At 45.8% G+C, this 25,619-nt stretch overlaps 1 protein-coding gene across 3 annotated transcripts in view; it reads left to right on the top strand.

The window, feature by feature from the left end:
* The window catches only part of poc5 (POC5 centriolar protein homolog (Chlamydomonas)), a 128,985-nt gene that overhangs the window by 18,679 nt on the left and 84,687 nt on the right, over window positions 1–25,619 (top strand). For all 3 annotated transcript variants that reach the window (XM_085990629.1, XM_085990637.1, XM_085990646.1), the window contains exon 4: window positions 19,204–19,317. In XM_085990629.1, coding sequence (XP_085846755.1) covers window positions 19,204–19,317 — 114 coding nt within the window. The remainder of the gene's footprint in view (window positions 1–19,203; window positions 19,318–25,619) is intronic.

The raw sequence follows: 25,619 nt of genomic DNA, 5'->3' as shown, positions 1-25,619 counted from the left end.
AATCTTATATGTTTCAATAAGATCGCCTCTCATTCTTCTGAACTCCAATGAGTAGAGTCCCAATCTACTCAACCTCTCTTCATATGCTCATCCCCGGGATTAACCGAGTGAACCTTCTTTGTACTGACTCGAGAGCAAGTATGTCCTTTCTTAAGTATGGACACCAAAACTGTACGCAGTATTCCAGGTGCAGTCTCACCAATACCTTGTACAACTGAAGCAATACCTCCCTATTTTTATATTCTATCCCCCTAGCAATGAAAGCCAACATTCCATTGGCCGCCTTAATCACTTGCTGCACCTGCATACTAACCTTTTGAGTTTCGTGCACCAGGACCCCCAGATCCCTTTGTACTTCAGTACTTTCCAGTTTCTTGCCATTAAGATAATAACTTGCTCTACGATTTTTCCTGCCAAAGTGCATAACCTCACACTTTCCAGTATTGTATTCCATCTGCCAAATCTCTGCCCACTTACTTAGCCTGTCTATGTCCCCTTGCAGGTTTTTTATGTCTTCCTCACTCACTACTTTCCCTCCCATCTTAGTATCATCTGCAAACTTTGATATGTTACACTCTGTCCCCTCCTCCAAATCGTTAATATAGATTGTAAAGAGTTGGGGACCCAGCACTGACCCCTGCGGTACACCACTAGTTACTGATTGCCAGTCTGAGAATGAACCATTTATCCCAACTCTCTGCCTTCTGTTAGATAGCCAATCCTCTATCCATGCCAGAATATTACCCCCAATCCCGTGATTTTTTATCTTAAGCAATAATCTCTTGTGTGGCACCTTGTCAAATGCCTTTTGGAAGTCTAAATACACTACGTCCACCCTATATGTTACTCCCTCAAAGAACTCCAGCAAATTTGTCAAACATGACTTCCCCTTCATAAAACCATGCTGACTTTGTCCTATTTAATTATGATTATCCAAATGTCCTGTTACTGTCTCCTTAATAATGGACTCCAAAATTTTACCCACCACAGATGTTAGGCTAACCGGTCTATAGTTTCCAGCCTTCTGTCTACTGCCCTTTTTAAATAAGGGTGTTACATTAGCAGTTTTCCAGTCTGCCGGGACCATTGCAGAGTCCAGGGAGTTTTGGAAAATTATTACCAATGCATCCACAATCCCTACCGCCACTTCCCTCAAGACCCTAGGATGTAAGCCTCAGGTCCAGGTGATTTATCCGCCTTGAGTCCCATTATTTTACCGAGCACCACTTCCTTAGTGATTTTGATCGTGTTTAGCTCCTCCCCCCCCCCCCCCCCCCCCCCTTTACCCCCCTGTTTGTCCAGTGTTGGGATATTCTTAGTGTCTTCTACTGTAAGGACTGATATAAAATATTCATTCAGTGTTTTTGCCATCTCCATATTTCCCACCATTAATTTCCCGGTCTCATCCTCTAAGGGACCAACATTTACTTTAGCCACCCTTTTTCTTTTTATATAACTATAAAAACTCTTACTATCTGTTTTTATATTTTTTGCTAATTTACTTTCATAATCTATCTTCCCTTTCTTAATCAATCTTTTTGTTATTTTTTGCTGTCTTTTAAAGTTTTCCCAATCCTCTATCCTCCCACTAGACTTGGCTACCTTATATGCCCTTGTTTTTAGTCGAATACTATCCTTAATTTCTTTACTTAGCCACGGATGGCTGTCTTTTCTTTTACACCCTTTTCTCAGTGGAATATACATTTTTTGGAAGTTGTAAAATAACTCCTTAAATGTACACCACTGATCATGTATCGTCTTACCCTTTAATCTATTTTCCCAATCCACTCTACTCAATTGCGCTCTCATACCTTCATAGCCTCCTTTATTTAAGCTTAGCACGCTTGTTTGAGATCCAACTTTCTCACCCTCTAATTGAATATGGAATTCAACCATGTTATGGTCACTCATTCCAAGGGGATCCTTTACTAGGACATTTTTAATTAATCCTGTCTCGTTACACAGAACCAGATCTAAGGTTGCTTGCCCCCTGGTCGGTTCAGTTACATACTGCTCACGAAACCCATCCCTAATACACTCAATGAACTCATCCTCAAGGCTGCCCTGCCCAATTTGATTTGTCCAGTTAATATGATAGTTAAAATCCCCCATAATTATAGATGTTCCCTTTATTACAAGCCTCAACTATTTCCTGATTGATACTCCGTCCAACAGAGTTGCCACTGTTCGGAGGCCTATAGACTACGCCCACTAGTGTTTTTTTTCCCTTATCATTCCTTACCTCCACCCAAACTGTTTCATTATCCTGATCTTTTGACCCAATATCATTTCTCTATTACAGTGACTCCTTCCTTTATTAACATAGCCACCCCACCTCCCCTTCCTTCCTGGTCGTTATTTATTGCCCATCCCTAATTGTCCTTATGATGGTGGTGAGCCACCTTCTTGAACTGCTGCAGTCTGTGTGGTGAAGGTACTCCCACAGTGCTGTTAGGGAGGGAGTTCCAGGATTTTGACCTCGCAACGATGAAGGAATGGTGATATATTTCCAAGTCAGGATGGTTTGTGACTTGGAGGGAGAACTTGCAGGTGGTGGTGTTCCCATGCGCCTTCTAGGTGGTAAAGGCCAAGAGTTTTGGAGGTGCTGTCAAAGAAGCCTTGGTGAATTGCTGTAGTGCATCTTGTAGATGGTACATACTGCAGCCACGGTATGCTGGTGATGGAGTGAGTGAATGTTTAAGGTGGTGGATGGGGTGCCAATCAATGTTCCCTCTAATTTTTTTTTCGTGCGCAGCCCCTTTAAATTTGCTGCGCGGTATCTTTTCCAGCGTTAACAGCTGGTGAGCGGCCTGCGCGGGACTTCCCAATTAGTGTGCATGTTGCGGGATGTTGGTGCCAATCAACTGGGCTGCTTTGTCCTGGATGGTGTTGAGCTTCTTGAGTGTTGTTGGAGCTGCACTCATCCAGCCAAGTTGAGAGTATTCCATCACACTCCTGACTTGCACCTTGTAGATGGTGGAAAGGCTTTGGGGAGTCAGCAGCTGTGTCACTCACTGCAGAATGCCCAGCCTCTGACCTGCTCTTGTCGCCACAGTATTTATGTGGCTGGTCCAGTTAAGTTTATGGTCAATGGTGACACCCCCCCCCACCCCAAAGGATGTTAATGATGGGTAATTGGGTGATGGTAATCCTGTTAATTATCAAACCGAGGTGACTAGACTCTCTCTTGTTGGAGATGGTCGTTACCTGGCACTTGTGTGGCGCAAATTTTACTTGCCACTTATCAGCCCAAGCCTGAATGTTGTCCAGGTCTTGCTGCATGCAGGCACAGACTACTTCATTATCTGAGGAGTTGCGAATGGAACTGAACACTGCAATCATCAGTGAACATCCCCACTTCCGACCTTTATGATGGAGGGAAGGTCATTGATGAAGCAGCTGAAGATGTTAGGCCTAGGTGACTGCCCTGAGGAACTCTTGCAGCAATGTCCTAGGGCTGAGATGATTGGCCTCCAACAGCCACGACCATCTTCCTTTGTGCTAGGTATGACTCCAGCCATTGGCGAGTTTCCCCCTGTTTCCCATTGACTTCAGTTTTTCTAGGGCTCCTTGATGCCACACTCGTTCAAGTGCTGCCTTGATGTCCAGGGCAGTCACTCTCGCCTTGCCTCTGGAATTCAGCTCTTTTTGTCCATGTTTGGACCAAGGCTGTAATGAGGTCTGGAGCTGAGTGGTCCTGGCGCTGAACATTGAGCAGGTTATAGGCAATTAGGTGCACTGTCGACGACACCTTTCATCGCTTTGCTGATGATTGAGAGTAGACTGATGGGGAGTTAATTGGCCGGGTTGGATTTGTCCTGCTTTTTGTGGACAGGGCATACGTGAGCAATTTTCCACTTTGTGGGGTAGATGCCAGTGTTGTAGCTGTACTGGACCAGCTTGGCTAGACATGCAGCTAGTTCTGGAGCACAAGTCTTCACCACTACAGCTGGTATGTTGTCTGGCCCTGTAACCTTTGCTGTATCCAGTGCACTCAGCTGTTTCTTGTTTTAACGTGGAGTGAATTGAATTGGCTGAAGACTGGCTTCTGTGATGGTGGGGACCTCAGGAGGAGACAGATGGATCATCAACTTGGCACGTCTGACTGAAGATGGTTGCAAATGCTTTAGCCTTGTCTTTTGCACTCACCTGTTGGGCTCTGCCATCATTGAGGATAGGGATATTCATGGAGCCGCCTCCTCTTGTTAGTTGTTTAATTGTCCACCACCATTCACGACTGGATGTTTCAGGACTATGGAACTTTGATCTAATCCATTGGTTGTGGGATCGCTTAGCTCTGTCTATAGCATGTTGCTTCTGTTGTTTAGCATGCATGTAGTCTTGTGTTGTAACTTCACCAGGTTGGCACTTAATTTTTAGGTACGCCTGGTGCATGTTCTTCTACACTCCTCATTGAACCAGGGTTCGTCCCCTGGCTTAATGGTAGAGTGAGGGATATGCCAGGCCATGAGATTACAGATTGTGTTGATATACAATTCTGTTGTGGCTAGGGTTGCAAAATTCTGGGAATTTTTAAAAGAGGAAACTTTCCATGGAGTTTTTTTGCACACTGATGGTTTTTGTCTCTGACTCTTATATTATCTTTGTCATCAAAATAGACATACTGTTCCATACAAATAAAAACAGGCTTTCAAAACTTTATTTAGGTTATAATTTTGAACTTTATTGAACCCCCACAAAAAAGACCCATCCAAAATAAAATAAAAAGAGCGTCAGCTTATTTAGCCTGTAATTTGTCCTTATTTTGTCCCTTTGAGTCTTCTACTCGTGAGTCTTAGAGTCATAGAGTTATACAGCACGGATAGAGGCCCTTCGGCCCATCGTGTCCGTGCCGGCCATCAAGCCCTGTCTAATCTAATCCCATATTCCAGCATTTGGCCTGTAGCCTTGTATGTTATGGCATTTCAAGTGCTCATCCAAATGCTTCTTCAAAGTTGTGAGGGTTCCTGCCTCCACAACCCTTTCAGGCAGTGAGTTCCAGACTCCAGCCACCCTCTGGGTGAAAAAGTTCTTTCTCAAATCCCCTCTAAACCTCCTGCCCTTTACCTTGAATCTATGCCCCCTAGTTATTGACCCTTCTAAGGGAAAAAGCTCCTCAGTATCCATCCTATCTATGCTCCTCATAATTTTGTACACCTCAATCATGTCCCCCCTCAGCCTCCTCTGCTCCAAGGAAAACAAACCCAATCTGCCCAGTCTTTCTTCATAGCTGAAGCGCTCCAGCCCTGGTAACATCCTGGTGAATCTCCTCTGCACCCTCTCCAAAGCGATCACATCCTTCCTGTAGTGTGGCGACCAGACCTGCACACAGTATTCCAGCTGTGGCCTAACCAGTGTTTTATACAGCTCCATCATAACCTCCTTGCTCTTGCCTTCATTAGCCGAGGCATAGAATATAAGTATCCCATATGCCTTTTTTACCACCTTATCCACCTGTTCCGCCGCCTTCAGGGATCTGTGTACTTGCACACCCAGATCCCTCTGCACCTCCGTCTTGCCTAGGGTCTTACCATTCATTGTGTATTCCCTTGCCTTGTTAGTCCCCCCCAAAGTGCATCACCTCGCACTTTTCCGGGTTAAATTCCATTTGCCACTGTTCCGCCCATCTGACCAACCCATCTATATCGTCCTGCAGACTGAGGCTACCCTCCTCGCTATTTACCACCCTACCAATTTTTGTATCATCCGCAAACTTACTGATCATACCTTTTACATTCATATCCAAGTCATTAATGTAGACCACAAACAGCAAGGGACCCAGCACCGATCCCTGTGGCACCCCACTGGCCACAGGCTTCCAGTCACAAAAACAACCTTCGACCATCACCTTCTGCCTTCTGCCACTAAGCCAGTTTTGTATCCAATGTGCCAAGGCCCCCTGGATTCCATGGGCTCTTACCTTCTTGACCAGTCTCCTGTGCGGGACATTATCGAAGGCCTTACTGAAATCCATGTATACCACATCCACTGCGTTACCCTCATCCACACACCTGGTCACCCCCTCAAAAAATTCAATCAAATTAGTCAGACATGATCTTCCCTTGACAAAGCCATGCTGACTATCCCTGATTAATCCTTGTCTCTCCAAGTGGAGACTAATTTTGTCCCTCAGAATTTTTTCCAATAATTTTCCTACCCCTGATGTTAGGCTCACTGGCCTGTAGTTCCCCGATTTTTCCCTACTTCCCTTCTTGAATAATGGTACTACATTAGCGGTTCTCCAGTCCTCTGGCACATCCCCTGTGGCCAGAGAGGTCCTGAATATATGTGTTAGAGCCCCCGCAATCTCTTCCTTTGCCTCACACAGCAGCCTGGGATACATTTCATCCAGGCCTGGGGATTTATCCATTTTTAGGCCTGCTAAAACCGCCAATACCTCCTCCCTCTCGTTGTTAATATGTTCGAGCATATCACAGTCCCCCCGCTCTATTTCTATGTCTACATCGTCCTCCTCCATAGTGAAAACAGATGCAAAAAATTCATTTAGAACCCCTCCTACATCTTCCGGCTCCACACACAGATTGCCACTTTTGTCCCTAATGGGCCCTATTTTTTCCCTCATCTTCTACTCATCATTGCTCCTCCTGATTCTCTGACTCTGGCTCTGACGTGTCCATTTCCTCCTCTGTGTCACTGTCTAGCTGTGTGGTGGACACTTCTGTATCTGGCTCAATAAGTTGTAGGTTCGCCCAGATAGCCACCAGTTTCTCCACTCTCGTTAGTTAGCCTGTTGCGCACCTTTGTATGCCTATTCCCAAAAAGTGACCAGTTTCGTTCAGAGGCCGCTGATAAAGGTGAGATTTGGAGTATCACCGATGCAATGGGTGACAGGGCCTCAGATGCACAAAGTCCCTTCCACCAGGTATGTGCACTGATATGCTTGCATGATTCCCATATCCCGTCCCCATTCCAAAGACCTTGCTTGGTAGAGAACTTTGCCAGACTACCCAGAACTTTGCCCACGTCCACATTGAGGTGACGTGAGAAGGTAGAAATCACACTAAGCGCTGTTGATCTGTTCTCCAGAAAGTATTGGTCTCCCAACATGCTTTGGGTCCAGAATGTATGCTGTAGCATGAATCGGCTTGACACAAAATTCTTGACACGTCTTTATGAATTGAACAATTGCCTTCTCCTCTGCTTTGAGCAGCAGGGATGTGGCTAGAGCAATGCTGATTTGTTATTTTAAATCCGCAAAAAGCCTGAGAACATCTGACAAGACAGCATCATTTCCTTCAATCTGAGCAATTGCAGATGCTACTGGTGAGAGTAGTTTAAGGCTGCTAACCACTCTCTCCCAAAACACATCATCCAGCAGTATTTTCTTGATGGTGGTTTCCATATCCCCAGATTGGGATATTGCCATTTCTTGCAGCGACTCCTTACCCTCCAGAAGGCTGTTGTACATTATGACAACGCCACCCCATCTAGTGTTGCTGGGCAGCTTCAGTGTGGTTTTCTTGTTCTTTGTTGTTTGCTTGGAGTTGTAGGTTGCTGCAACTACCTGTTTCCCCCTGACATACTTAACAACTTGCTTGGCTCTCTTGTACAGTGTTTCCATGGTTCTCAAACCCATGATGTCCTTGAGGAGCAGGTTGAGCCCATGAGCTGCGCACTCAATAGATGTAATATGAGGGTAGGCCTCCTCCACTTGAGCCCAAGCAGCCTTCATATTCGCAGCATTGTCAGTAACTACTGCAAAGACATAGAAACATAGAAGATAGGAGTAGGCCATTCGGCCCCTTGAGCCTGCTCCGCCATTCAATGTGATCATGGCTGATCATCCAAATTCAGTACCCTGTCCCTGCTTTCTCCCCATATCCCTTTAGCCTTAAGAAATATATCCAACTCCTTCTTGAATATATTTAATGAATTGGCCTCTACTGCCTTCTGTGGTAGAGAATTCCACAGGTTCACCACTCTCTGGGTGAAGAAATTCCTCCTCATCTCTGTCCTAAATGGCTTACCCCTTATCCTTAGACTGTGACCCCTGGTTCTGGACTCCCTGACCATCGGGACCATCCTTCCTGCATCTAGTCTGTCTAGTCCTGTTAGAATTTTATAAGTTTCAAATGAGATCCCCTCTCATTCTTCTAAACTCCAGCGAGTACAAGCCCAATCGACCCAATCTCTCCTCATACATCATTCCTGCCATCCCAGGTATCAGCCTGTGAATCTTCGCTGCACTCCTTCCATGGCAAGAACATCCTTCCTCAGATAAGACGACCAAAACTGCACACAATACTCAAGATGTGGTCTCACCAAGGCCCTGTACAACTGCAGCAAGACATCCTTGTTCCTGTACTCGAACCCTCTCGCTACGAAGGCCAACAGACCATTTGCCTTCTTAACCGCCTGCTGCACCTGCATGCTTACCTTCAGTGACTGGTGCACAAGGACGCCCAGGTCTCGTTGCACTTCTCCTTCTCCCAATCTATTGCCATTCAGATAATAATCTGCCTTCCTGTTTTTGACACCAAAGTGGATAACCTCGCATTTATCCACGTTATATTGCATCTGCCATGCTTCTGCCCAATCACCCAACCTGTCCAAATCATACTGGAGTTTCTCGGCATCCTCCTCACAGCGCACACGCCCACCCAGCTTTGTGTCATCTGCAGACTTGGAGATATTACATCTAGTTCCCTCGTCCAGATCATTAATATATAAGACCTTTTGTGATTCAAGATCATTGATGACCGCTTTCAGCTCATCAGCAATGTGTGTGTCTGTTGTCCTTCGTGTCTGTGCTCTTGAAGAACACTGGGAGAGGAGTGGAGACGATGTCGTTTATGATGCCCTCCCCTCGCACATTTGACCACCCATCTGAGATAACTGCAACACAGTCTGCCATCTCTATCGTTTCTTTGAGCTTTCCTTGGACTTTGTTATACTCAGCCTCCAGCAAATAAGTAGACAAAGCATGTCTGGTGGGAGGACAGTACGCAGGGCGAATAACATTGAAAAATCTCTTCCAGTACACATTGGCGGTGAGCCTGTCGCGTATACAGCTCGTGCAAGGCACTGCTCTGCATTCTTCTGGCTATGGTTATCCATTGTATCAAAGAACCTTCCAAGTGGGCCAGGAGTTGCTGATGATAAGGAGCCTGATGCTGAATGTGAACCATCATCTTCTTGAATGGAAGCAGAGGAACTCTGGGCTGACTGCTGTGAGCTTTAAGTGAAGTTGTTGCATTTGGATAAATGCTGCTGCATCTTTGTGGCATTCTTTACATATGGCTTTGTACAGTGTTTGCACATGTACACAGTCTTTCCATCTTTAATGCCTGGGGTAAAGTGCTTCCACACATCCGACGGTAAACGTGGCATTGTTCTGTGCAGAGAAATAAAGGGCATTCGTCTCTGTGTCGAACTGCGGTCGATCAGCACGATTGCAACAGGGTGAGTACATTTTTCCTGATGCTCCATGTGATGGAAGCATGACCTGTGCACGCATGATGCTACATCACCAATTGAGGGAGCTAATCGCTCATCCACTCGTCCAACCAATCAGGACACATTTGTTCAGTCACACACAACTTTTAATTAAAAACAAGCCAAGTAAGAAGATAAATATATATTGATTAAGAAATTCCTCAATAATTAAGATTCCATCTCTGTTAGTAATTTTAAGAGAGGACCTGGTGGAAAAAATGAAAAAAATACAAAAGAAATTATGCTAGCATATGCTTTTTTGGGCAAAATTCCCAAGCTAAACTTCCCGTGGAAAATTTCCGGAAATTTACCGGAAACTTTCCACCCCTTCGCAACCCTAGTTGTGGCTGATGGCCCACAGCACCTTATGGATGCCCAGATTTGAGATGATAGATCTGTCCTGTATCTATCCCATTTGGCACAGTGGGAGTGCCACACAACACGATGGTAGGTGTAGTCAGTATGAAGACGGGACTTCGTTTCCACAAGGACTATGCGGTGGTCATTCCTACCAATACTGTCATGGACAGATGCATCTGCGACAGGTCGATTAGTGAGGTCGAGGTAAGTAGGGTTTTCCCTCGAGTTGGTTCTCGCCATCTGCCTCAGCTGTGTCCTTCAGGACTCGGCCAGTTTGGTCAGTAGTGAGCTACTCTTGGTGATGGACATTGAAGTCCCCCACATTCTGTGCTCTTGCTATCCTCAGTGCTTCTTCCAAGTGGTGTTCAACATGGAGTACTGATTCTCAGCTGAGGGAGGGTGATAGGTGGTAATCAGCAGGAGGTTTCCTTGCCCATGTTTGACCTGATACCATTAGACTTCATGGGGTCTGGAATCGATGTTGATGACTCCCAGGGCCACTCCTTCCCGACTCTATATAACCTTTGGTGGATCTGTCCTGTTGGTGGGACAGGACATACCCAGGGGTAGCCTGGAACGTTGGCTGAGAGTTATGATTGAGAGTATGACTAGTCTGTGGGACAGCTCCCAATTTTGGCACAAATCCCCAGATGATGGTGAGGAAGACTAGGTTGGATATGCCTTTGCCATGTCAGAGTCTGGTGCTTATTCTTCCTAGCAGCAACAACAGCAACTTGTATTTATATAGCGCCTTTAACGTAGTAAAACATCCCAAGGTGCTACACCCGAGTGTTGTAAGACAAAAAATTTGACACCGAGCTGCATAGAGAAATTAGGGCAGGTGACCAACAGCTTGGTTTTAAGGAGCGTCTTAAAGGAGGCAGAGAGGTTTAGGCAGGGAATTCCAGAGCTTGGGGCCTAGGCAACAGAAGGCACAGCCATGAATGGTTGAGCGATTATAATCAGGGATGCTCAAGAGGGCAGAATTAGAGAAGCGCAGATATCTCAGCAGGGGGGGTTGTGAGGCTGGAGGAGATTAGAGATGGGGACGGGCAAGGCCATGGAGGGATTTGACAACAAGGATGAGAATTTTGAAATCGATGCGTTGCTTAACCGGGAGCCAATGTAGGTCAGCAAGCACGGGTGAAGAGTGAATGGGACTTGGTGCGAGTTATGACACGGGCAGAAGAGTTTTGGATGACTTCAGGTTTACGTAGGGTAGAATGTGGGAGGCCAGCCAGGAGTGCGTTGGAATGGTCTAGTCTAGAGGTAACAAAGGCATGGATGAGGGTTTCAGCAGCGGCTGAGCTGAGGCAAGGACGGAGATGGGCGATGTTATGGAGGTGGAAATAGGCGGCCTTAGTTATGTAGCAGATATGTGGTCGGAACCTCATTTCGGGGTCAAATATGACACCAAGGTTGCGAATGGTGTGGTTCAGATCAGACAGATGTTAGGGAGAGGGATGGAATCAATGGGCAAGATTTTCATTGGGCCTTGGAGGCGTGTGGGGGGTTAAAATCCTGAAATCGGGGGACACGAACCCATCCCGCCCGCCTCATGCCAGTTTCAAAGGAGGTGGGTACCCAACCCGCACTGGGACCCGCCTCCCCGAGGCGGGAAGGGGACAGGAGAGAGGGGTTTAAGAAGACAGCTAGCTGTGGCGAATAGAAGCCTGGGTTTATCTTTGCATTCCAGAATGATTCGGGAATAGTGAGCAATTTTGGCAGACGCGAGCAGCACCTGATAATGCTTTGTGGTCCAGCCATATCTGGCGGTGAATGGCTAAACCAGTTGTCCGCCATATCCGTTCAAGTCTGTGTCCCTTGTTTTAGCAGGGACTAGGGCAGCAAAGGTGGTGGTGAGGGTATGGTTGAGCAGATCGTTAACTACAGAAATGTCATGGTGAATGGAGGGCCAAAGGCTGGACAACTGTTTGATACAACTGAGCTAAGAGTCAACCACATTTATGTGGATCTGGAGTCACACGTAGGCCAGACCGGGTAAGGGTGGCAGATTTCCTTCCCTAAAGGAAGGACATTCGTGAACCAGACAATCCGCTAGATTTTTATTCCATATTTAATTAACTGAATTTAAATTCCACAGCTGCCGTGGTGGGATTTGAACTCGTGTCTTCGGATCATTAGTCCAGGCCTCTGAATTACTAGTCCAGTAACATAACCACCATGCTATCGTTCCCAACGTGCCAATGATCAAGTTCAAGAGATCCAGCAAAGCCTGAAAGTTATACTGACTATGGCTTCTAAATCTTCTATTAATGCTGCTCGATGCTCATCACTTTCAAGAGTTGATTGACTTCGTTTTGCACCCTATGAGGCTTTATGTAAGTTAGGCAACGAGGAGAAAAATAATTGCATGCTGCAACTGCTACTTAAATACCTCCTCCTTCCCAGTTAGAGACTTCAGTGAGAGGTCAGACAGACAAAAATTCAGTGTAATTTTATCAAAGGAGTTTTCCCCTGCATTAGGTGATGGAATAAGTGGTTGAACTTCTTTCAGAGAATGAAGACTATATCTACAGGAGGTAACCTAACATTTCTAAAAGGCCAAATGTCAATAAATAATCTGATGAGTTGGTACCCAATACTGATGGATTTTACCGTTTTACTACAAAAATATTTGCCATTTAGAATAGCACTGAATGTGCACCACAAGAAGTAGTCTGTAATATGAATGAGTTCAGTTGTGATATGTAAATCATTAAAGGTCATCTTTAATGCTTGCAGCAACAGGTGAGCACCCCCCTGTGAGGGAATAAGCCATAAAACCTATTCAGAAAAATACACCATCTTATGAAAGAATTCTGGCCTTATTAAAACATGACAAACTGGGTTTGGAAATCTAGAAACCGAACTATGAAATAGCTGTGAGAGCATTCTGGCTATTGAGATAAGGTAGTTGTTGACACTGAATAAATAACCTTATTGAAACAGAAGGTTAAGGGCTCCAACAGGCTGAACTTTTTGGAACAAAACAATGGTTCACCATGGATAAGGTGTTCTAATTTGCACTTAGTAAAGAAGCACATAAAGGAACATCTGCCCTCGTAAAGATGACAAAGTAAGGAACACCTGCCGTCACTTTTTTATATGGTAAATTAGGACACCTTGAGATGAGACACGAGTCTGGCAGTAAGATTTGCAGAGATCAGCAGAAAAATGACGAGATAATTAGCTTGCATCAGCAGAAAACCTTAAAGGAAATACCACTGGAAAAGGGTATAAATATTGAACTCTCAAATGGGATAGTAGACTCGCTTTAATCAGGCAAAGCGATTCTCGGCTTCAGAGGCAGCTCTCTAAGTCTCCAACTCTTTACCTCGGGGATCAAAGCTATTTGATTTTGGTGGATATCCTGTAGAACACTAAGAACTGTAAAACTGTAGCGAAGTTAAGATTTGAAAGTAAGGTTCTCTGATAATATTGTAAGCTTTCTCTTTGGAACTGTTAATGTTGCAATTGACTCTCCAACTGTAAATTACATGTTGGTTCTTTAATAAATCTATATATTTTTAGAATTGTCTCGACTTCTGTATCAAAAACTCTCAAACGCAATCTCAGTACACTCTTTGGTGAGGAGTTGCAGAATTCTGGGGAGTTTTCCAGACCTTCATAATATCTGGAATGTTAAGTCTAGCTAAACTTATTAAAAGTGCTATCTGGAGGATGGTAACATTTTCAGGTTGTTCCTTCCTTTCTTTTAGGGAGAGATAGTCCGGACCTTTAGACCCAATTAAGCGTCTTTCGGATTCGGCTACCTCAAACTTTAGTTGAAAGTGAACGTCTGAGAAATGATCCGGGGTAGCCCTAAAGGGGCTAGGACTAGTAATTATCCCTTCACCCCTGCTGTACCATCAGCATGATTGGGCCCATTTCCTACACATTTATGGCTTATTCAGAGTTCCTAGTAGTGTGCTGCCTTAATGCTGTTTATTCAGCATTGAGACTATCAAGCTACTTTCACTAATGAACCATAAATGACAGACTTTCATCCTATCAGTCCTTTTTGTTTTCTCCTTTAAACTATCTGCTAACGAATTAAGAATTGTCTCTAATTGTCTGCATTCTCTTTTTTTTGCCTCATCTTTAAAGTATGATTATAGATATCATCTTGTTCTCATCTGTAACAAGCTTTTAACTGACATTTTCCTGTCAAATTTATGCCTTTAAATATCTTTCTTTATAAATTTACTAACCTGTACAGAACGAGGAGAATTTGTGATGCAAAACTTTTGTTTTTGAGCTGAATTCCAGAGGTGAGGTGAGAGTGACTGCCATTGACAGTGGATTGGAAAATCGCTAATGTAACACCCCTATTTAAGAAAGGTGGGAGACAGAAAGCAGGAAACTATAGACCAGTTAGTCTAACATCTGTCGTTGGGAAAATGCTGGAGTCCTTCATTTAAGGAAACAGTAGCAGGGTATTTAAAAAAACATACTGCAGTCAAACAGAGTCAGCATGGTTTTAGGAAAGGGAAATCATGTTTAACAAATTTACTGGAGTTCTTTGAGGATGCAACAAGCAGGGTGGACAAGGGTGAGCCAGTGGATGTGGTGTATTTGGTTTTCCAGAAGGCATTCGATAAGGTGCCACATAAAAGGTTACTGCATAAGATAAGAGCTCACGGAGTTGGGGGTAATATATTAGCATGGATAGAGAATTGGCTAACTAACAGAAAGCAGAGAGTCGGGATAAATGGGTCATTTTCTGGTTGGCAAACGGTAACTAGTGGGGTGCCACAAGGATTGATGCTGGGGCCCCAACTATTTATAATCTACATTAATGACTTGGATGAAGGGATCGAGTGTAATGTAGCCAAGTTTGCGGATGATATAAAGATGGATGGGAAAGCAAGTTGTGCAAAGGGATATAGACAGGCTAGGTGAGTGGGCAAACATTTAGCAGATGGAGGATAATGTGGGAAAGTGCGAGGTTATCCACTTTGGCAGGAAAAATAAAAAGCAAACTATTATTTCAATGAAGAGAGATTACAAAATGCTACAGTTCAGAGGGACCTGGGGGTCCTTGTGCATGAAACACAAAAAGTTAGCTGGCAGGTACAGCAAGTAATCAAAAAGACAAATGGAATGTTGGCCTTTATTTCAAGGGGGTTGGAGTATAAAAAGAGGGAAGTCCTGCTACAACTGTACAAGGTATTGGTGAGACCACTCCTTGAGTACTGCGTACAGTTTTGGCCTCCTTATTTAAGGAAGGATATACTTGCATTGGAGGCAGTTCAGAGATGATTCACTAGGTTAATTCCAGAGATGAGGGGGTTGACTTATGAGGAAAGGTTGAGCAGGCTGGGCCTATACTCATTGGAATTTAGAAGAATGAGAGGTGATCTTATCGAAATATAAGATACTGAGGGGGCTCGACAGGGTAGATGCAGAGAGGATGTTTCCCCTCATGGGGAAATCTAGAACTCTGGGGCATAGTTTCAGAATAAAGGGTCACCCTTTTAGAACTGAGATGAGGAGGAACATCTTCTCTGAGAGGGTTGTAAATCTGTGGAATTCTCTGCCCCAGAAAGCTGTGGAGGCTGGGTCATTAAATACATTTAAGGTGGAGATAGACAAATTTTTGCAAGGTAAGGGAGTGAAGGTTAATGGGGAGTGGGCTGGGAAGTGCCTTTGAGCCCTAGATCAGCCATGATCTTATTGAATGGCAGAGCAGGCTCGAGGGGCCAAGTGGCCTATTCCTGCTCCTATTGCTTATGTTCTTATCAAGGCAGCATTTGACCGAGTCTGGCATCAAGGAGCCCTCGTAAAACTGAAGCCAATGGGAATCGGGGAAAACACTCCACTGGCTAGAATCATACCTAGCACAAAGGAAGATGGTGTGGTGGTTGAAGGTCAATCATCACAGCCCCAGGGCATTGCTGCAGGAGTTCCTCCAGGCAGTGTCCTAGGCCCAATCATCTTCAGCTGCTTCATCAATGACCTTCCCTCCAACATATGGTCAGAAATGGGGTTGTTCGCTGATGACTGCACAGTGTTCAGCGCCATTCACAACTCCTCAGATAATGAAGCAGTCCATGCCCGCAAGCAACAAGACCTGGACGACGTTCAGGCTTGGGCTGATGTGGCAGGTAACATTCGTGCCACAGAAGTGCCAGGCAATGACTATCTCCAACAAGCAAGAGTCTAACCACCTCCCCTTGACATTCAATGGCATTACTATAGCCGAATCCCCCCACTATCAACATCCTGGGGGTCACCATTAACCAGAAACTTAACTGGACCAGCCACATAAATACTGTGGCAACAAGAGCAGGTCAGAGGCTAGGTATTCTGCAGCAAGTGTCTCACCACCTGACTCCCCAAAGCCTTGCCACCATCTACAAGGCACAAGTAAGGAGTGTGATGGAATACTCTCCACTTGCCTGGATGAGTGCAGCTCCAACAACACTCCAGAAGCTCTACACCATCCAGGACAAAGCAGCCCGCTTGATTGGCACCCCATCCACCACCTTTAAACATTCACTCTCCCTCCACCACCGGCATACCGTGGCTACAGTGTGTACCATCTACAAGATGCACTGCAGTAACTCGCCAAGGCTTCTTCGGCAGCACCTCCCAAACCCGCGACCTCTTCCACCTAGAAGGACAAGGGCAGCAGCTGCATGGGAACACCACCACCTCCAAGTCACACACCATCCTGACTTAGAAGTATATCGCCGATCCTTCATCGTCGCTGGGTCAAAATCCTGGAAATCCCTACCTAACAGCACTGTGGGAGTACCATCACCACACGGCGAATGGGAACACCACCACCTCCAAGTTCCCCTCCAAGTCACACACCATCCTGACTTTAGAAGTATACAGGAAACTTTGTGATATCCGGGACCGGCGTGTTGCCGATCTATCAAAACTGCCGGACATACAAAGTTAATGTTGAAGCATAGAGGTTTTCATCTCCGTATCTGACAACAAACACTGTTGCTTAGCAACAGCTTCTAAAGAGTCGGTTGCAGCTGCAAGCGTCTCTAGCTGAAGCTGTTGCTATAGATACAGACCTTGCAGTGCCTGACTGGGGGGGAAAAAAAGAATGAGAACTAAAAAAGCTTATAGAAAACGGCTCCTGATTTTTGCCGTTAGATCGAGTATTCCGGACATACAACCTCCGGATAAACCAAAGTTTCCTGTATCACCGATCCTTCATTGTCGCTGGGTCAAAATCCTGGAACTTCCTACCTAACAGCATTGTGGGAGTACCATCACCACACGGACTGCAGCGGTTCAAGAAGGCGGCTCACCACCACCTTCTCGAGGGGAATTAGGATGGGCAATAAATGCTGGCCTTGCCAGCGACGACCAGATCCCATAAACGAATAACAAAAAAAACACTTGTTTGCATAATTGTCATGCAACATGCTGGATTGTACAGTAACAGCCTGATTACTATTTCACTTCCCAACATCTGCTTGCAATGTTTCTGTTCTTGCCATTCATTTTCTGAAAATGGTACCTTTTGGTTGAACAGATAGATATTGGCACCATCTTGCTATCTTTGCTTTCCAGCTTGCTAATCGGGTGACCTCCATATTTCGTTCTTGTCGTCTCTGCTTTCAAAACAAAAGTTAATTCTTCTCTTCACCCACCCTGAATTGTCGTCTTTGATTTCTAGAACTGCACACAAAAAATTCTTTATCAAGCCAGGAAAAATTACATGGAAGGAATAGTGGTAGATAGAATGACATTGCTAAGTAACTCCTTTTATGATAATGCAGTATAACATTTTTGATGTATGGAAAAGCAAGGACTACTCATTTTAAGCTTGCAAAACACCTCTGGCTGAAATGATCCATTGATTGCAGGTAACATGGGAGAGGAGAGCGAGAGAGGGGTTGAAAAGTGGGGGTGAGCATTGGCCTCTGCACTGAAGTATCTAGATTCCACACCTTCAATTCGGAATGGTCAGAAGATATTATCTTCAGTTGAGTTCATGAAATTACTGCATTGCAACTTGAGGATCTGCCTTGGATATTCTCCTGGGTACAGTGGTGCTGGTCATTCCTGTACTGCCCAATATCTAGCTAAGCGTAACCCAGTGGGTGCAACAATAGGGACGCCTATGATCTGAACTCTATTATGTCTTGCTGCGCTTCTCCAATCCTTTTGATGGCAGACTTAAATGCTTGGTAAGACAAGGTCATATACGAATTGTTAACCTGTTTTATTTTGCAGATAGAAAGTGAACATGGAGTAATAGTTCAAGCAAATTCTACTTTATTTAGCTCAATCTTCTCTCCTTGGAAGTGGAGGAAAATAATAAAGTATATGTCCTCTCCCTGTCATGGACTGACTTACTTGATTATGGCATTACCATTCTTTCAGACTACTTCTAACTGCAAAAACTGACCCCCTGTATTTTTAAGTTCAGGCCAAGAGCTCACTGCTCATTTCTCTGTTAATTCTGGCCCTAGAAAGTAGAGGGTTGGTGCCATACCAAGGCAGATCTTTGCCAGCAGCCCTGTCAACCATATTGTTTATCTTTGCTAGGTGTAAATCCTTCACGGACACAGGCCATGCCCTCCATGAATAGAATCATAATGGGTGTAAATATTTGATAATCTGAAGCAAGATGACTACCTTGATTAATGTCCCAGGTCATCCTGGATTGTCTGGTTTTATGACCATTTTCCAATGCTGCAGCCTGTGGCCTTTGTCTGAATTCACTTAGTTTTAAAAGATCTTTGTGAAGAAAAAAAAGATCAAAAATCTGAAAGTATATTGGTGATTACAGACACTGTATAATCCTACATGACTGTTGCCAACGAGTATGCAAATTATTTCATTTATTTGATAAGAGTTGTACTTTTGGTTGACTGAGTGGCACAGTAAGTTAGCACAGGCTTTTCAGTTTTGGACCTTGGTTTAGAATCCAGGCCAGACTGGGTATTATTGGTTGCAATAGAGAGGGCATAACCCTGCATTTAACTTTCCTGAAAGTGCTTGATGCCTAAAATGGGAAATTTACCCATTTCCCATCGCTAAGCTCCCTCGCCTTGATGAATACAAATTTTAAAAACTGAGATGGGAAAGATGTAATAGTAAAAGTAGTACCTAATTCAGAGAATTAAGAAAACATTTGCTGCACCATGGTGAGCTTGCACATTACAACTTTACAATGTATGATGGGTTTGGTTATATATAAGGAACTATTACTATGGAAAGGGCATTATATTTCTGGGGATCTTGGGCTCCACTATTGTGTTTCAGTGGTATCTTTTTTTAAAGGAGCTTTTTTGTTACGTTTTACTTGTTGTGTTCACTGAAATTCTAGAATCACTTTTCTTCCCAAACAGGAGGCTGGAGAATGAAAATTATCAATGAGAATTAACTGATGAATTGATGTTCAAACAGGCACGACTTTAGAAGAGAGGAGACACGAAAGCACTGTAAGACAGCAGACTGCAGGCACGACAACAACGGCCCCTGACAAACCTGATTCGGCAACAATAGAAAATCCACCAGAAGGTACAGGTAGACTATCCTTTATCCGAAAACCTCGGGACCAGCCGTGTTTCGGTTTTCGGAAAATTTCGGAAGGTATTTTATAAGACTGGGAAATTTGTTGGGGGTGGGGGTCGGCGGGGGGGGTCGGGGGGTCGGGGTCAGCCGGGGGGTCGGGGGTGGGGGTCGGCGGGGGTCGGGGTCGTGCGCACGACTTACGCTGAACGAAAACACTTTCGGTTTTCAGAGGATTTCGATTTTCGGAAGTGCGGATAAAGGATACACTATCCCTTATCCGAAAGGGTGGGGGTCGGGGGGGAGAAAAGAATATCGGACAGGCCGCTGCAGCTATCGGACGGGCCGCTGTATTGTTGGGTTCACTCTCCCGGTACCTCCTTCACACTGCCCGGCTCGGCCTGCAATCTCCTACCCAGGAGGGAACTCAGTGACCCTCTGCCCTGCTCAGCGTAAGTCGTGCGCCACTCTGGTCATGTCGTGCGCACAACTTACGCTGAACGAAAAAACCTTCGGTTTTTAGAGGGTTTCGGTTTTCAGAAGTTCGGATAAAGGGTAATCTACCTGTATATACTTGAAAAGGAAAACTTTACAGAGCTGTGGGGAAAGAGCAGGGGATTGGGACTAATTAGATTGCTCTTTCAAAGAGATAGCACCAACTCAATCGACCGAATGGCCTCCTGCTGTGCTGTATGATTCTGTAAGGTGCAGTTCTGATGTAATCATTGTACTTAAACTGAAATGTTACTGTTGGCTTGTTAGCACAAATGTAGTTAACTTTGGAACAGTGGGAATTGAGGCTTGTTTTACATTCTTAAATGAAGGCTGTGGAAAAACCTGTGACCTTTTAAATGATTTTGGTTGCTACGGGCCTTTTTTATAAAAACATTTCAGATTATGTTCATTACAACAATACCTCAAATGTCATTTTCTTCACAAACTGATCATCATTTAAATATTCTGAAGCTTGTCACTTGCCATTGTGCAGTTTTGTAGTCCCTAAATGTCTGGTAGAAACTTCATCAAATATTAAATAGATGTGTGAGGGTTCAAAGGCTTTTATGCTAGCTAAATACTAGATCTGTAATTAGGCATGTTCTTCCAAAGTAATTGGTCACCACATTAGTTTCTAAGGGGTAGAAATTCGGTTGTTTGTGCCACCCGTTGGCGCCTAAAGAGGCCGACAAGTGGGGCGATAACCAACGAGCGCCAGGGCGCTGTGATCCCTGTGCCCCTCCCCATATTGAGCGGGCATTTAGCGCCGGTGCTAAACCGTTGCGCCCGCTCACCAGATCATGACGTCATTTCAGTGTGCAACGCCTTTGGGGCGCCCCGGACCGGAAATTCAGTGGCGCCCCCCTCCATTCCACTTGGCACTAATAAGGACAGCTTACCTGGAACGTTCCCCAGTCGCTGTCGGGCTGGGGGGGCGTTCTTTAAAGGGGACTGCTGTGGTATAAAAGCAGCAGCCATTTTTGGACCACAACTACTTCGAGAGTTAGAGTGTTGCTGAGCTGCACACTGAGAGCCATTTCACCACTGAGCCAGCGCTGGCAGAAGAAATTCAGCCTTCTGACCATCACCTTGCTGTTGGTGAGCATTTCAAACGGGGAAAATTTTATTTGCGCACTTAATATGGGGGCTGCATTGGAGGGGAACGTGCTGCTGCTGAATCCTCTTGAGAGGGCACAGAGACGCAGGGAGAGAGGGGCAGGCATGGCCAGACGGAGGAGGGCCAACAGACGTCGCCACACAAGACCATACGTTGCCAGGGTTTTCTGACAGCAGTTTTCCTACATGAACATGTCGGAGGAGCAGTGCATCAGAAGGCTGCGCTTTAGAAAGGAGGTGGTGACTGAGCTGTGCCACCTGCTTCAGCCAGATCTGCAGCCTCAGATAAGATGCAGGACATCTGTCGGTGGCTGTGAAGATGACTGTTGCCCTAAACTTCTACGCAAGCGGCTCCTTTCAGGCCGCAACTGGGGACATAGCCAACATCTCGCAGTTCGCGGTGCATTGCTGCATCCGTCAAGTGACTGATGCCCTGTTTAAAAGGAAGCGGCAGTACATCTCCTTCCCAATGACCCCGGACAAGCAGCGGGAGCGCGCAGAGGGCTTCGCAGCAATAGCGGACTTCCCCATGGTGCAGGGCGCCATTGACTGCACGCACGTGGCTTTGCGGGCGCCTGTATTGAATGCGGAGGAGTTCCGCAACCGCAAGGGGTTCCATTCCTTGAATGTCCAGCTGGTCTGTGACCACGAACAGCTGATCCTCGCAGTGAATGCCCAGTTCCCTGGCAGCAGCCACGATGCCTTCATCTTGCGCCAGTTTCTGTTGCAGACCTTTTCGAGGCCCCGGCTCACCCAGGAGGCTGGCTTCTCTGGGACAAGGGCTATCCCCTGCCCGTGGCTGATGACCCCGCTCCGTTCGCCCAGCACCCCTGCTGAAGAACGCTACAATGCGAGCCATCAGGCGACGAGGAACATTGTGGAGCACACAATCGGCGTGCTGAAGCAGCGGTTCCTCTGTCTGGACCATTCCGGAGGAGCCCTGCAGTACTCACCTGAGCGAGTCTCCCACTTCGTGGTTGCATGCTGCATAACCTCGCTATCCTACGTACCCAGCCAATGCCACCAGACATCGTCATCCTGGTGGCGGCGGCGGTGGTTTCCCTACCCCCCTTGCGTTGCTGCAGGCCGCTGGTTCCTGGAGCTGGTTCCTCCTCGGAGCAGTCCCCCCCCCCCCCCCCCCGCTCCCCTCCAGGGAAGTAGTCTCCCCAGTCTGCAGATGGGCTGGCTCGCCTGAGGCTGGTAGGGATGGTCCGGCTTCCTCCTGCTCGTCGCCTCCGGAGTCAGTGGCAGTGGCAGCTTGAGGGCCCGGCTCCCGAGCTGGTGATGCAGCATCTGAAAGCAGGGAGGTTGAAGAGTGGCTTTAGCGAAAGGACAGGGTGGCAGCAAGGGATGCATGAGTGCTGCAATGCTCTGACTTGGGTCCAGAGTGAAAAAGCATGCTGGTGGGGGGAACAAGTGGAAGGAGAGAGTTCAAAAAGGTGATGACCTTACTATCGCTGTGCACAATGGGGTCGGCAGCTCCAGTGGTGACAGGACCGCTCATCTGGCTTGCAACAATCTGGTGGACTCGCTCCTCGATGTCTGTGAGGGTCTGCAGGTGAGGCCAGCCTCTTCCGGTACGAAGCTGCTCCCTGCGGTTCCTGGCCAGCTTGGCCTGCAAGAGAAAGGACGGGAAGTGAAGAAACACGCTGCACTGAGCTGACATCACATGCCCCCCATGGTAGAATAGCCCTTACATTATGCACTGAGCTGAATGTGCATGTGTGTTTCCAGAAAGGGCCATGGGTGCTGGATGACAGCTGGCCATTGGGGCTTCGCTAACCCTCTGGCCATAAAGTGAGGTGCAGATGGAGGGATGAATATGAAAAAGGCACTCACCCTAACGACCCGAGTGAGGTCGTTGAACTTCTTCCTGCATTGCACAGGAGTCCTGGGCACCATGCTGCTGGAGGTGACTTTTTGGGAAACCTCCCTCCAAGCTCTGCGGTATTCGGTTGGATTAGGCCTCCTGCCATTCTCCGGGTACAGCACACCTCGCCGGCGCTCCACTGCGTCAACCAGAGCATTCAATGCCCCCTCGCTGAAGCGCTGCGCTCTCTCCCTGACCCTCGCCATGTCTTGGAAGTTTTGGCCGCCACAGGTAGGTCACCGCCGAGTTTGAGGCCTACAAGGCGCAGAGTGTGGCTGCAGATGAGAATTGATCCGCCCCTTTAAGAGTTGGCCGGCGCCAGCGTGTCTCGGTCAATTCGATTATCGACTGCGCTGCGCCCGCCCATGGAGAAATTGAGTTGCGCTGCCGGGTTAGCGCCTGATTTAGCGCCGCAATCACCTTCCGGGGTGCTGCAACCCAATATCGCGTGAGGTGGTGTGAATTTGCGCCTGTCGCAAAACCTTGCACACTGCCAGTACTAGCGCCCCAAACGGGGCGATACCCAATTTTTCCCCTTAAGTGTTTTATTTATTCTACATTTTTATGCTGCTAGGGACTGGATAAGTGGAGAGTAAGATTGGTGAGGTCATAGGTCCTCTATAGCCAACCTCAATGATAACAGTGTGAGTAGACGGGTTCGAATGATGGTACTTTCATTTATGTAACACTTCTTCATGTCAAAATGTCTCCAAGCCCTTTTGGAGTGCATTGATGGTTATGTAAGCAAACATAGTCACTCTGTGTGAGCAGCAACCTACAACCAGCACGGAAATGAATGAGTGTTTTTTGGTATTAACTGAGGGAGCAATGTTGGCCAGAACATTGGAAGAAGTCCTGGCATCTCTCCAAATTGTATCATAGGATTTTTAACATGTAGCATTTTCACATTGGTTTAACATCTTATCCCAAGGACGGTACTTCCAGCAATGCAGCACTCCCTCAGTACTGCACTGGAATGTTGCCCTATGTGCTCAGCTGCTGGTGTGGGGGCTCAAAACTACAACTTTGCACAAGAGTGCTACTAACTGAGCCAAGCTGATGATTGTAGGTTATTGAATTTTCACTAACCTTTTACATTACCATATTGCAGTGTGCCAAGTTTCTCAATATTGGAATAAGAAGTTTTTGACTTCTTCTCCAGCCATGGTTCTGTTTTAAAAGTAGAATAATCAAAATAATGTGTCCATATATGGATCTTCAAAACACTGAACTGTTCTTTCAATGGCTGGAGGGATCAACTTTTCCATTGTAAAGCATGTCCTGTGTTTATTTCCAGAGATACCAATTGCTTGAAAAGATTCATGGCAGAGCTCAGAAAGCATCCATTATTCTCCTGAGGATATGAGAAGCAGACATGCTTCAACATAATCAGCCAAGTGTAGATGTGAGCATTATAGTGAATGCTCTGAGAAACTGCTGTCTTGTATCTGGCGAGTGCCTGCATCCCTTCCCTTGCACTGAGTGGATGTCCTCTGGGCTTTGCAGAACTTTGACCACTACTAAAATATCAAAGTAAAGATTTGTTTTAATGAAACTCTGGTTTGTAGTTTTATATCAAATTTCCTCATCACTACACCTAAATTTTTCCAATAAATTCACCAAGCCAGTTTCCTTAAACTGTTTATTTAAATGGGATCTAGGAAAATGTTTATTTTCTTCACTTTTCCCAAGTCACCGTTGATGCCTGTTAGTTGAAGATAGGAATGTTCATGGAGCTGTCGCTTCCTCTTGCCCATCACCATTCTCAACTGATCATGTCAGGCTAAAGAGCTTTGCTCTGTTCGTAGATTGGAAAACTTGCTTAGCTTTGTCCACAATCTACCAATTCTAGTGTTTAGCAGTATATAAATTTCTGTAAACAAAGGATGGGATAAAGACAATAGAGTGAAAGGATCTTCACTCGATAAAACAAGCTGTAGAATCACTTTGGGTAGAGCTTAGAGACGTCAAGGGGAAGGAAAACACTGGTGGGACTGGTTTATAGGCCCCCTAACATTAGTTGTAGGGTCGGGCACAGTATAAATCACAATTAGAGGGGCGTGTAACAAAGGTAATACAGTAATCATGGGGGGCTTGAATTTTCACAGACTAGGCAAACCAAATTTGCAGTAATAGTGCAGAGGATGAATTCATGGAATGCATTCTACCTAGTTCTCTAGATCAGTATGTCAAACCAACTAGGGAACATGCTATTTTAGATCTAGTCTTGTGCCAAGATGGGATTAATTAATAACCTTGTAGTAAAGGAGCCTTTGGGCTACAGTGATCACAATATGATAGAATTTTATACTGAGTTTGAGAATGATTTAGTTAAGCCGAAACTATGGTCCAACCATGGCAAACAAGAGAAGTTAGATAGTATTAGATCAAAGGAAACATAGAAGATAGGAGCAGGAGTAGGCCATTCGGCCCCTCGAGCCTGCTCCGCCATTTAATGAGACCATGGCTGATCATCCAAATTCAGTACCCTGTCCCTGCTTTCTCCCCATATCCCTTTAGCCTTAAGAAATATATCGAACTCCTTCTTGAATATATTTAATGAGTTGGCCTCAACTGCCTTCTGTGGTAGAGAATTCCAGAGGTTCACCACTCTGGGTGAAGAAATTCCTCCTCATCTCAGTCCTAAATGGCTTACCCCTTATCCTTAGACTGTGACCCCTGGTTCTGGACTCCCCGGCCATCAGAAACATCCTTCCTGCATCTAGTCTGTCTAGTCCTGTTAGAATTTTATAAGTTTCAATGAGATCCCCTCTCATTCTTCTAAACTCCAGTGAATATAAGCCCAATCACCCAATCTCTCCTCATACGT

The sequence above is a fragment of the Somniosus microcephalus genome, chromosome 1 (assembly GCF_052327205.1).
Source record: "Somniosus microcephalus isolate GS21.2 chromosome 1, FLI_Smic_1.0, whole genome shotgun sequence".
In the NCBI taxonomy this organism is placed as follows: Eukaryota; Metazoa; Chordata; class Chondrichthyes; order Squaliformes; family Somniosidae; genus Somniosus; species Somniosus microcephalus.
Note: the sequence above shows the minus strand (reverse complement) of the source record. Positions and strands in the feature narration are given on the sequence as shown.